The sequence below is a fragment of the Carassius carassius genome, chromosome 49 (genome assembly GCF_963082965.1).
Source record: "Carassius carassius chromosome 49, fCarCar2.1, whole genome shotgun sequence".
Taxonomy (NCBI): domain Eukaryota; kingdom Metazoa; phylum Chordata; class Actinopteri; order Cypriniformes; family Cyprinidae; genus Carassius; species Carassius carassius.
In genome coordinates, this window is record NC_081803.1 from 5,925,771 (window position 1) to 5,940,205 (window position 14,435).

Genomic DNA, 14,435 nt, shown 5'->3' on the forward strand with positions numbered 1-14,435 from the left:
ATAAAATGATGCTTCGGCACTCAAGTTGCATCCAAAAGCTTGACTTTTTGCCTCATTGCCCTGGCAATGCAGGCAGTTGCGCTAGTGTATGAAGTTTCTTTACAAAACTAGATTTCTGACAGCATAATAGTTTAATGATCTACAACTGATCAGAGAGAGCTTTGATGATAACTTAGTGAATAATTATTAATTAATTGTAAAAAAAATTGGTCAGAAACATACATTTGCAAACAAACTAACCACCATTCACATTTTTCAGATGCCATATTTCTTATTAGCTCAACTGGCATGGAATGGAATGCACAAGATTGTGGGACATCAAGGGTAGTGCAGGATACAGCCTCCGAAGGCAGTATTTTTCAGCTTTCGGATGCAGCCAAAGTGTTAACATTTTGTAAGTAGTATCCTGGGTTCATTTTTAAAATTTACAGACATCACCCTAAATATAATGAAGATGTTAAAAGCTAGGCCTTCTCGAGAAAATAATGGTTTAGAGCGCAACAGCTAATGAAAATAAAATTCGAAATTGCATTTGGGGCCAAAGAATTGCAAGTGCCAGCGAAATTGTACATCAGCTTGGCACTATACTTTGAATAGTTCACAATGAGACCCGTGAGACCTTCAAGACACTGAGCCCCAGTCACAGGGAATAGTCATTACCTGCAAAACCACACTTGGTTATCTCACCCTTCTGACAGGAGGCAGGCTTTAGTCCCAGGGCCCAGGTAAGTGCATGCTCCCAACAGGCCTTGGCGGCAGACAAGACATCGCAGACATTGAAATGATGCATGAAGGATTATATGGCCGCCAAACAACACTTCCAGTGATGGGTTAGACATGTCACCCTCCTACTCTGTCCAGTGACAATGTTTTTTGACCTCATTACCACTGAGATTGCTCTATGAGCACTTCTCTCGACACAAAGCTGCCCTAGTTTTTCTCAGAATAAGCATTCCTCATGAACTTCTCTTGCAAGTATCTTTCCTAAGAAATGCACAAGATGAACCCCAAAGGCCAATTAAAATTGTAGATGTCATTGCACCTGGTACAACCTAGAGGTGAACGATTAATTGTTTTTGCTGATTAATTTGTACTGATAGAAGCTTATAAAACTATCAGATATTGGCAAAAATAAATAAAATAAAATAAAAGCTGATAGTGTTTTTTCTTCTGTTAGTAAAAAATGAAATGCAGTTAAACAATGACATTTTGTAAGGTTTTTGTGTGTCTTAACATGTCTTCATTGAAATCATATTGATATATTTGTTCTCACTCTACTGCATATTTTTACTATTTTAAATGCTTAATCAGAGTTCAAAACTGAACAGTAACATGCTTATGGAGTATATAGACATATATGCCCTGAAAGCACATACATTGCATCGAGAACTTGATATAATATGATGCGATACATAATACGATACAATATACAGAGGAAAAAAGTATAAATATGACACCAGTTACCAGGCATTTATAATAGTCGATGAATTACTGTTCACATGTGTTATACAACATTTACTTTACAGTGTTAATATTATATGTGACCCCGTGTAATTTTTTTATTTTATTTTTTTAAATTGACATTTATACATCATCTGAAAGCTAATAAATAAGCTTTCCATTGATGTATGGTTTATTAGGATCTGAAAATATTTGGCTGAGATACAACTATATGAACAAAAAAAATCTAAATACTGAGAAAATCTTTTGAAATTGTCCAAATTAATTGTTAGCAATGCATATTACTACTCAAAAATTAAGTTTTGATATATTTGCGGTAGGAAATGTACAAAATATCTTTATGGAACATGATCTTTACTTAATATCCTTATGATTTTTGGCATAAAAGAAAAATCTATAATTTTGACTATAAACTATATAATTTAAAATAAGATTATTTCCCCACTTTAATTATGAGCATTTCTAATATTCTATATAGGAGGAAGTTCCTGCAAAAACTGAATTCTCACAAATATATCCCCTTGTCAAGCTGTCCTTCAAAAACATTTCTAACCTTTGGGGTATGAATTTCTGAGACATGACTTAAAAGGTAAATTCCCACATCACCTCTCCTTCCACAATGAAGGCTCTACCATCCTTGTTTCATTTCCTCAACCTTCCTGAATCTGCCCTCTCCAAAGATAAAAAAGAACGGGTCACGATAAACGAACAAAAGAGAAATGTGGCGACTGCCCTGGTCATGACGGAGGCGAGAAGACCCTTAAAAAGAGAAGGGGAAAAAGAAAGCCAATAGAGACATTTATCATACAGTGGGCCATTGGCAGCAAAAGAAGATGGGTTCTGCTTCATATAATTATCATCATCTATTAGAAGTTATTTTTCAATTGTCCCACAGCTGGTAGGCTAAAGGTCTTAAAAGAGGCTCAAACGACTGCTCCTCAATAGAAAGAAAGTCATACCAGTTTGGAACGACATGAAGACAAGTAAAAGATGACACGATTTACATTTTTGGGTTGAACTATCCATTCAAGCACAATGAAACTCTGCCTGAAAAAAGACAGAACTGCCATTTAAGCTGACAACACCCTTTCTTTACGTACGTATGCACTGTCTAGAGCCTTGACATTTGAGGTTCTGCTAATTCTACCCTTGCGTCGCTCCACTATAATCTTAATCAGCGGTATTCTTCCGCTCAAAACTGAGCTTCTGAACAAAAAACATGCTTTAGCCCACCATGCACCATGTACTCGAGAGGTGAGAGCCTCATGTGTGCCTACTGGGCCAAATGCCTGCTCAAGCCATGACATGATCCTAATCGACATGAGCACACGGGAGGGCTCCAGCCCAGTGCCGAGGGCCAGACACGGAACACAATGACCAGCTCTCCCATTCTGGCATCTCCGAGCACCTTACAAACAATGCCCGGTCAGGAAAACAAGCCCTCGATATCAGTCCACAGCTGTGCTTTTGTCTCTCTCTCCATCCGTCAGAGACACACCACGCAGGCTTATACACCTACGCCATCGCCTCTTCTGCCCTCTGCGATGGAAAGAGCTTGTTTATCACACCGAAGCATATTGCCGATGTCCTTGCAAGGCGAAGGGAGAGAGAAAGACAGGAAGATAGAGAGACGGACACAAGAAAAGGGAACGAAAGAAATACAGAACAAATAGAGGCTGTGAAAAAGATGAATAGAGAAAGAGCAGCAAATAAAGCGAGAGAAAAGACAGTAAAAATGCTGAGATGTATGGAGTGAACGCATTGGAAAGCACATAATGGAGGGGACAGAGGCTAATTAAGGAAGGCTGGATTAATCAGGCTTTCATACTGCCTGCCTCTTATTTTCCCACTGTGTTTCCTGCCAGAGTCACACCCTCCATCCCCTCATAAAATATGACACATTGTTGTTGGATGGATTTTAAAGATCTAGTTTTTGGAGTGTACTAGATAGGTCTGTAATTTCCAGTGGGAATGTTACTTGTTTAGCTGTGTATGCAAATACAAGGTAAGGTTGGGTGGAATGATGGTATATAATGTGTGAGGTGTGAAATGTGATAAACACACTTTATCGCTTATACTACAAACTATTCACAACATAATTAAAAACCTGATGCCACATGTAAAATCATATCCTGAGCCAGCAGGTTTAGTGTATCGATCCATGAGTCAGTCAGTGATTCCATCCTTATAGCATTTAACAATTTCCAACAAACATACAAATAAAAACATTAGAGATGTACAGAAATGTAAAATTCTGTCTGATACTGGCAAGTTGATAATCATTATTTAACTGATAAATCACCAATTAAAAAAAAAAAAAAAAAAAAAATATATATATATATATATATATATATATATATAGTATTTTATAGAGAAATAAATAAAATAAATAATTCAATATGAAAGACACTTAAAAACTAAAACCATTAAAGTTCAGTAAAGTATGAAAAATGTATATTAATTTTCAGATTTGCTAATATTTTGATTTAACAGTGCTAAAGATAAATCTTCGTCCAAATGCAAAAACAGAGAAAATTGATATATCCAGTTGATTATCTAATAATGATATACAAATATATAATTAACCAATAAGGTACAAATTCACAGCATCATTCATTCAAGTATTTCATCAATATACACACAAAATCACTACTCTATAAAATGTCTCGAACCATGATCCAATCTAAAAAAAAAAGATAATAAAATCATTTAAAATTAAATAATGACAAGACAACAAAAGTTGCAGTGATTATAAATGTATTTTCTTCTCTGCGATTAAACTTAACTGTAAACTTACAGTTTACATAAAAAAACCCTCTCTCACAATCCCAAATGCACCCCACCCTAAACACCTTAAAAAAAAACACTCTCGCTTCTTAATGGCACTGTTTTCATGAGGGGCCACTTTTGCAGCGAGTGTCCTCATTGGTTCTGTTCCTCCTCCCAGCTCTATGGAGCAAATGATGAGGACCATTCAGCCCTGTTCACTATGCAGGATCCTTGGCCAAAAATTACAGGCACTGATGGGCATAAATATTTATCAGGAGCCAAAGCTTTTCCAACCTGAAGATACTGGGGCAAAAATCATAAGGGTAGGAGAAAAAGTACAGCTAGCCGTTTCATGATGATTGACGTCAAGTCTTGCTATCAGAAAGTAATTTTGCAGGGGGAGGTTGGAATGCCCTTGTAACAGGCTGCGGGCTCAAGTTTATGGTAATCCTTATAATTTATAATGTACTCTGCAGACATTAAAAAGCATGATTGGTGCTTAATAAAATGTGCTGTGACTCACAAGTCACAGTGAGGTGGATGCGTTCTTCTAGATTCTTTCTCATCACATCTCTCATTTATTTTACTATCAGAGAAGTTTCTTGCCTTTTTCTGCTAGACTCATCCAGCATTGTTCATTTGCAATAGGAAAGAGTGGGGTAAGCTGTGCCACTTTATATTTAAACTGTCCTCTAGTCAAAGAGATGCAAATAATACTCCTGATTGTATTTCAGGATGTATGCTATCAACTGAAATCAGAAGAACGCATCTATAATAGAAACAGACAGAGAAATCTGACTTATTAAAAAAGTGGTCCAATGACAACTTAAAATAAAAATAATAGCAGAGATAAAAAATAATAATACATAAATTAATAAATAAAAGTAAAATATAAAAAATGTACTGTGATGAGTGAGGTGGGCCAAAAGCCGTGGGAATGGAGCGAGCCCGGTGGAGTAATTAAAAATAAGCAACACCTACAGTACACCACTCACCGGTCTCGAGTCCCACAGAGGAGCTCCGGAAGGATAAAAGGAAGAGTAACGACAGTGAAGAACGAAAGAGGACCAGGCCTGAATTTTATTTTGTGTTTTGGTTCTGTTTGTGAGCGATCATCCGTGAGGGGATGTTGCATTTTTTCTTGTTTTTTTATGTCTTTAATGGGAAAGGCCAGTAGAAAGTGGACAGGAAACCTTTTGTTGCAGATAGCGGGAGGGATCGGCAAAGGACCTTGAGGCAGGGATCGAACTTGGGTCACAGTACTAACCACGAGGCTATCGTTGCTGACTTTTGTTTGTCATGTTTAATGCTAAACTGAAAAACATAGCATGTTTGTTCTTGACTCGGTTTACTGAAAAAAATAAAAAAAATAAAAAAAAGTTTTCCTTTTTGATCAGTGAGCACAATGAACTAAAATATAAGTGCATTTGTGTGTACTTCACCTTTCCCTCTCTAGTTTAGTACAGTTTTCTAGTTTTTAATTAATGCGCCCATTCTGAACTGCTAGCCAGAATTGTGATCAAAACGTTAATCTCCAGAAGGCACTTTTGTCTGTTTGGGGGGATTAGTCCATTTTCATTATTTTCTGGGATCAAAGGTACTGTTCAACACCAATTTGTTAACTAAAATTTTTTGAGTCTAATGATGATTAATGCCCTTGTTGTATGCCTTCCACTTTTACATGAGGCAAAGTTCTTGTTCTTTTTTTTCTTTTTTCTTTTTTTTAACAAAAGCAATTAGTGCAATTTTAAATCCACGAAACACATCACAGGCTGACAGGTTAAGCTTTTAATGCAAATGTGACAGCAACATAATGTACAATATGACAAAATGTGATGGTACTGGCCTAATTGCTCACAACTAAAAATAATTAATATTGAATGAGGTGGCTTCAAAAGCATGCTTGGTTTCAGAGCCTCCATGACTAACACATATACACACGATAACCCCAATGGGCCTGGCTTATGGTATGAAGCCCTCATTCCTGCACTTATGTGAGTATTTTATGTTTTATGAGAACATGTAATGAGGTATAAGTCACAGTGTAAAGATAACTGATGGGTTTTGTTAAATCTTCCAACAACTTAGAGCTGGACCAGAATAGTCGATTATTTGAATATTCGTTCGGTAAGTTGGCATTCGATTTTCAATTTTGAGATTCTAATATTCTTTTTTTTTTTTAACACCTGACATCCCCCGCAAAACGGTTCTCATTCACACTTGAATATGAATCGCCCATGAGTGAACGTCATGATTCAGTTCATCTGGAAGAGAAGACAAAAATGCTGAAGACCTCAGCTGTGTGGGAGCACTTTAAATTGAGTGAGGACAAGACGAGGCAGTGTGCCTGATATGCGATTTAAAACTGGCCTACCACAACAGCACATCAAGTTTTAAAAATTCTGTTCTGTAAGTAGTACGCCTAAAGTGTATATATATATATTATATACATATATTATATATTAAGAGACCTGTTTGTTTTGTATCACTCGTGCAGTGTCCGTTCTCATATAAGCCCTGCCCGCGTGAGGCGCGTCGCTTCTGCCTCATGCTGTTCCGTAGTTTATTAAAGGTTTATTAATTCTGAACATGTTGTGTGTCCATATTGCACCAAAATGCAACACTGAACTCCATTAGGTCTGCAGCAACACAACCACCACGGGTGAAGTCAATTGGATGAATGGTTCTCGACATAATAAAATGCAAACAGACAGACAGACACACAGATATTTCTGCCTTTATTAGAGAGAATAATATGTTCAGTCCCCTCCCTCCAATTCTACAGAAGCTTTGAAGCTCAAAAAATGGTATTCAGACCAGCCCTACAACAACTACCATAAAAAATATTGGAATTGCAAGACTATTGCAACCTATTATAAATGTCAAACTGTGTGTGTTTTTAGCACAGTTGTGTAATTTTTATGTAAATTTTATTAATCAAAATTACTTAATCACGACTACCATAGCATGGAAAACAACTGTACAGTTCCAGTGTGCTATAGCATGATGACTGTTCAGTAAAAGAAACTTCATCACCAATGGATTGAAGGTGCACTTCATCCGCAGTTGAGTTGAGTTCTGATGATAAAGACCCTAGGTTGATCTAAATCGATTAACGTAGGTGTATCAAGACATAAGATCTTGGTATTATATTTTACAATGAAAGATTGGCAAATCACATGTCAGGTTAACAGAGAAACACTTTCAAGGAGAGGTCAGAGGACAGTCCTTCTTGGCAGTTTCTCACACACCTTTATGCCATTTGTGATTCGCAACAAAAGAGATGTAAGGCATGAGGAGAACACTGGTTTTCAAGACAGGAGCAATCTGAACTGTGTGTTTGAATCTAGTCTTTAGGCTTGATGTGAAAAGCCCGTAAATCAGGTGCGCGTGTGGAATACCAAATCACAGGAGAGAGAATAGAACTCATCAATCATAGGTGACGTGCGCTTTCCTGCACGGGAGGGAAGCCAAACCACATTAGTGTTGATGCAGCAATGTTGTGGTATGGAAGTCACAGTGGAAAAAAGAAGGCAAACAATTCAGAACTATAGACTAATAATGGAAAACATTGTGAAAACAGGTCAAATAAGTGGAATTGATGTGAGGCCTTTTGATTATTTTGGACTTGACAGGTTCATCCTAAACTTTAGGTAATGGTTAGCAAGGTCTGAGCAAATAATTGCATATTAAAGTTGCTTCACAAAAAAAGAAGACTTTTTTACTACAGTATAATGAGACATTATAAAATACTTTGGAATAACCATTAATGGACAAATATATTTTACTGCCAGATGGTGAAGTTACATTATCTGCAAGCAAGGGCTAATGAGGTCAGGCTAACAAACCAAAACTCGACCCTTTGGTAAAGCAATAGGTGAACTCTGTGAGACAAATTGTTTACTTCTTTCAGTTGTTCTTTTTGTACTGACTAGAGCAATCATCACAATGGCAAAAGGGACACATTCTGTGCAAGAGACTTGGGGATTTACACGTAATAATGAAACAAGTTTTTTTTTCCCTGAATTGGGGAATTCACAAGAGAAACACATGCCAGTCTGCTGGACTCTGATGTGCACCTCTGCTATCTCAAAAAATGTTTTGAGGAGAGAGATTAGAGAAGGGTCAGGGGCCCATGTGCAGAGGTCATCATCGCTGTCAGGATGTCATTCTTTGTGATCCTTTGCATTCTAACCCACCTTTTTAGTCTTCTCTTCCTGTGACCTGATTTGGCATTTTGTTTACCTGTCTAGCATCATGCCAATTGGCCTGCTAACATGTCTTCCTGACTTTCTTGTTTCACTCAGGCCTGTCTTGCTTGCCACCAGCATTACACACCCAATAATCGCTCTGCCAGAAGCAGAGTGTCTGCCTCTAATGACACCTTACTGCACCACTGACAGGTTTCTTAGCCCAAAGGAGTAAAGGTAGCCACTGGCCCCTGGGAAAAGCATGAACATATGTAAATATAGCCAAGTATACAAATCACACACAAAACCAGCTCCTTAAAAAGTGGCAATTGACCCCAGCTGTCAACACACGCTTGTCAGCGGAGTCCTGAGTGACACACTGAGAACATTTTTATTTTGTAAATTAGAACTGCAGAATATGGTGAAGAATAAAAGAGGATGATCTAAAATGAGGGAAAGATGTTTCAAGAGGAAGGATGAATGTGAAGCAAATATAAGAGTCTAAAAAAATAGGTATGCAGTCAAAGACATATCCTGTGATTACTGTAACTAAAATGTTCAAACAATCATACAAATCTATTTGAGATAAAAGAACGAGCAAGAGCCTGCATGACGGAACATATTAAAAACAATCTGTGTTGAGTGGGGCGGGGCCGAGAGACGTGGGAACAGGAGCGAGGCCGGTGGAGTGATTGGAAATGAGCGACACCTGCTCGACCCACCGGTCTCGAGTCCCACGGAGGAGATGGAGGGATATAAAACCGGAGCGACGACAGTGACGGACGAGAGAGGACCAGGCCTGGGCTTTTAGTTGTGTTTGGTTTTTATTTGTGCACGTCAGTCGTCCGTGAGGGGCTGACTCTGTTTTATGTTTATTTTGAGCATTAAAGTTTCATTTTGATTGTCCGCCGGTTCCCGCCTCCTTCTTCCCATAGTTATGGAGTTTTTATTGTTACACAATCTTATTACCTTCAAGTAGATGCCTCACAGACAGAAAAAGGTATTGCAGGTAGACTTGTTAATGCAAAAATACAATGTGAAATACCACAGCCTAAATTACAACTGCTCCTAAAAGAAAGAAAATCAACTGAATTAACAGGACTTGTCAAATACGCACTAAAAATCAATATGTAATTGTAAATTAACACCACATCCAAAGTTAAAAAAACTGCATACTGTGCCAAAAACTAAAAAAAGTCCCTCCTTAAATAACCCTGCCAAAAACATGTCCCTCCCATGCATACACATTTATCCAACAAAAATCTCCCAAATATGGCATTGAAACAGCACAAGAACAGAAAGAATTTCTTAAAAACTGTAAAAAAAATCTGACTTCTCTTCACACCAAAACCAATGGACAAGTTTTGTGCAGTCTTACCTCACATTCTCTGGAGCCAGAGATGGTGTAGGTGCATGGTCCAGTACCATTGACCAGCACATCCGTACCCTCTGTGTTATTAGGTTTGTAGTCCACATAGTACTCCTGCAATGGTGTGCTAAGTGTGCGCTCTGTCTCCCGTGATTTTTTCCGACGTTTGTGAGCAGCAGCCGAGTTTTCTTGTAGCTGCTTAACACTGCTTGGATAGCGCTTCCATGAGACATAAATTACCAGGAGGATCATGGCAACTGACAGGAAGAGGGCAACACTTCCTGCAACTATCTTGTGGAAAGACACCGGTTCAAAATCTTGCTCAGGTGGTGGGACAGCAGGCTGAGAAGGTGCTGAAGAGAGGGTGCCTTCCAAGGACGTCCCCTGGCCCCTTCTGCTGTCTCCAGATTTGATGGTCGGGATGAAAGAGCTGGCAGGGGTCTGGGCAAAGGCGACAAAAGAGGTAGAGGGAACAATTACAGTTGATGGTGTAGCAGGGGCACCCCTGCAAACTCCACTGGCATCAACTGCATCCATAACCTTCTCCCCTTGAACTTCTTTGGGTAATGCACAAATCATATTAATTTCTTTGTTTCCACGGAAGGTTCTCAGCCAGGCCACCAGTGGACACACAACTTGTCCACAGTCCCACATGTTTCCTGCCAGACTAATTGCAGTCAGAGAGGTCCAAGCATCCACAGTTTCTTGAGAAACATTGACAAGCTTGTTTGAATCCAGGTTAAGCATCTGCAGATTTGGCATGGCCTGGTACACGTCTGCATCTATCTCCTGCAGGTCATTTCCTGAAAGGTCTAGCTTCTGCAATGACGTCCACGTCCATGTGAGGCCTTCACTCATGGTCCTAATGCGGTTCCACTGTAGGTAAAGAGCACGTAAGTTATAGAAGCGTGGAAAGTTGAAAAAGTTGATTTTAGAGAACTGGTTATGCTCTATATGCAGCTCAGTTAGCTTCATCAGGCCAGACATTGAATTGCGAGTGATGCTGCGCAGACGGTTGTAGCCAAGGTCAAGGAATTCAAGATTACGGCAGTCTTGAAAAAGGCGAGAGGGAAGATTCTTAAGGGAGTTGGAGCGCATGTGCAAGCTGAGTAGCTTTCGCAGTCCCTGGAACTGCCCTGGTTGTAGAGCTTGTAGCTTGTTATAGGAAAGGTCCAGGTTCCTCAAGTTTGGTACCAGGTGAAATGTGGTGTTATGAAGCAGTGTAATCTTGTTGGAGCTCAATATTAGCTCTTTGAGCCTCCGTATCCCTTGAAAAGCATGTGTATCCACATTAGCAATGTAGTTGTGGTCGAGGTACAGCCAAATGAGCTGGTTGAGGCCAACAAATTGGCCAGCCTTTAGGCTTGCTAAGCTGTTATACCGCAGGGACAGACCTTGACAGCCGCCTGAGAGGTTCTTGGGAACATCACGGAATGCGCTAGACTCACAGTATACAATTTTGCCATCGCATCGACAACTCCGAGGGCAAGGACGCTCACCAGAGCAAGGGGTGGCAGACAGCCATGCCTGCATTAGCAGTGGCACCATGAACCAGCGGTGCCTCATGGCAAAGCCTAAAATGTAAAGAGAAAGAGAAAAAAAGAAAAACAGTCAAGAAACGACTTACTTCCTGATATTACTAATACACAAATTAATAGCATGCTATCTAAATCATGTTACTTAAAAGGGAATTTATTCAATTGTATTTAACACAATGCACAACTTGTAATTAGTGTGTACATACAGTATTATACACAATACTGGGCAAAAGTAAGTCAAAAAGCAAGAAAGTTTGAAACACATACAGCAATTCCCTTCCTGACAGATTATCTCACTTTTCTGGCGCAAATCCAATCGTGATCCTTTTAGGACGCTGTGATGCATTGCGATGTTTTGAATTGTGAAATATGCAATATGATGTGCATCATTTTGTGAGGTAGTTGACAATATAATTGTTGAGCAGTTTCAAAGCAGAGATTAAGACATCTAATGAGAGAAGAAATATTGTAATTGTTCTGTGATTATAAGCCCTTGAAATATTACATTTATACAGCAGTATGATACCACACAGGAACCAATTAACAATGGTGATTGTGCAAATCAATCCAGTAATGCCATGTTGTTTAATTTTTCTCTCTGGCAATGACAAACATGCTATCAGAGCAAGCCAGTCTTTCAATAAGCTTGGACATGAGCCCACTATAGTATGAAAGGAAATGTCCTGAGAGATATGCCTCGGCCATCCTATTAGACCCTAATTATAATCTAAATGATTGTCAGTCAACCAAATCAGTTATATTTGCCTGGCTGTTCAGTGACTCTGCTACCAACTAGGGCTGGGCGATATGGACCAAAAAATATATCTCAATATATTTTGCTATATCTCGATATACGATATATCTCGATATCTTTACAGGAAAAATAACCCCCCAAAAACTACTGCAAAAACAAATATGCCAAATATTACATGTTTAGGGGCCTATGAAACGTTTTATTTTTTTCTTCACCATATGATTTATTGTTACCTAATTCTGTGTTTTAGCATGTGTAATTATTTAAATGCATAAAAACAACTTAATTAGTAAAAAAAATCTTAAAATGAAAATGTGAAATGTTTTTTTCCCTTCAGAAATTCTGTGTATTTACATTTTTCTGGTTATCAAACGAAGGCATAAAACATTCATTTAATTTATCTTTTAATTATTTAAATTTAAGCAAACTTAATTTTTTGGTAAAGGGGATTTACTATTAAAAATAAAACATGGAAGAAATGTTGTGTGATTATTCCTTAAAAAATTATGTTCGTCTCATTTCAATAGTAGTAGTAGTGGGCTATGTACATTCTGCTGAACAATAGTAATAGATAGTAATACTTTTATTTTGACGGGTTTACCTTTACAGTTCTGTGTGATACTACAGTCTGTGATATGAGCTAGTTTTACTCAAATCAAATGGTCATATGCTCATGAAGTGACTCTCAGTGCAGTTCTGGAGATGTTCCACATGTGTTTACGTCTTTATTTAGTGAGAGGAAAGACGCTGAAATCAGCGCGAGCGTTATGCGAGCTTCCGTGTGTTTAATGAATAAAGACGCGCTTCTGCGCCATTCATTAACACAGACACGCAGAACATGCAGGATTCATATTTAAATAGACTTTTCCGGGTTAATATTTGCAGATATTAGTCCATATCGCGACTTGATGTAAGTGCATGACCTACTTTTGATTAATTCATTCAAAATTTAACAAATTCCGTGACAAACTGTAAATTCCGTTTTTATGACTGGATTCCGCGATTCCGTCCGCGTTTTCTGCATCGCGGAAATCATTGGGCCCTACGTTAGACATCTACCTGTCATTCGCCCTACGCCTTAAAACCAAAGTATCTCCATATAATGGAGCCAGTTGTCCTTTTTTTTTTTAGACTTTTTTTTAGACTAGTTCTCTACACGCAAGGGGAGAGGGGACAAAAGCAAGGAGGCGGGGGGCGAGCGAGAGGGGGCGAGCACAGCACAGAGAAGGCAAACAAGCAAAGTGGCGGAATCGGAATTAAATATAAACAATATATCGATATATACGATATATCAAAATCCATATCGTGTTTAAAAAATATCTCGATATATTTTAAATATCGAGATATCGCCCACCCCTATTACCAACCCTTTGTCCATCTTTCCTTAATACACAATGGAAAGCCTGGGTGCTGTTTTTGTCAAATTAAATGGGGGAGGTGGGGGGATGAAGCGAAGCATTATATCAGCAGTGAGTTCCCGACTAAACATTGGCTCAAGAGGTTAAAGGTCTGGGTAACATACACATTCTTTATGTGAAGGTCTTGGCCAAAGTCTGGACATTTTAATGGGATTTTATCATTTGTGCTGTGTCTTTCTGGCCTTTATATTGTACCTACAGTATGATGTGTTGGAAGACACAATTAAATCCTGTTTGCATAAACTTTAACAAAGCCTCCTAGAAATTACATTCTGAAATGAAGTTCCTAAGGCAATTTATGTCTGTATGAGATGAAGAATGTGACTATGACACATTAATATTGCCATAAGAATTCAGAAAGAAGAAAGTGGTTATGAAATATCAAAACATCCATTTAGCTTGAAAGCAAAATTACTGCAGACCCATCCAAACATTTTAGAACCATATGCACGGAATAGAGCAGTTTAGATTAATCAGTGCTATGTTAAAGTAATTCTGCCAGATGTTGTCTGAGGTTGAAGAGGAGAAAATATTTATAAGGTAGTCTATTTAATGACATTTAATGGCTTATCAGGATCAAACATTTGAATGGTCATGAACTTTATTAATGCACCTCTGGTTCGTGATTATAATACACCGTGGCCTTAAAAAATGCACTTACCATTACACCTAAAAATTAAATCACTGAATCACAACACAAAATATCAAATCCTCTTTTATACAAATGATGCTAGATCTCAGAATTAACCACACTTTTCTTGTCCAAACTCATCAGCTGTTTTAAAGTTTTTTGATAAATTTGGAAAAGCTTATCTATTTTTTGCATATCATATAGAACATAGGTTTTCAACACTGCTCCTAGGGATCCACTGTCCTGCAAAGTTTATTTCCAACCTGCTTCAGCACAGAGCACACCTGGCATGTGACTTTTCAAAT

The 14,435-nt window shown here is 38.3% G+C and overlaps 1 protein-coding gene and 1 long non-coding RNA gene across 3 annotated transcripts in view; one reads left to right on the forward strand and one right to left on the reverse strand.

Annotated features, from left to right (window-relative positions):
* Positions 1–14,435, forward strand: part of LOC132132458 (uncharacterized) — a 204,521-nt gene that overhangs the window by 126,324 nt on the left and 63,762 nt on the right. The window lies entirely within an intron of this gene.
* The window catches only part of LOC132132501 (leucine-rich repeat transmembrane neuronal protein 4-like), a 127,123-nt gene that overhangs the window by 110,324 nt on the left and 2,364 nt on the right, over positions 1–14,435 (reverse strand). For both annotated transcript variants that reach the window (XM_059544900.1, XM_059544899.1), the window contains one exon: positions 9,799–11,363. In XM_059544900.1, coding sequence (XP_059400883.1) covers positions 9,799–11,355 — 1,557 coding nt within the window. In that variant the 5' untranslated portion in view covers positions 11,356–11,363. The remainder of the gene's footprint in view (positions 1–9,798; positions 11,364–14,435) is intronic.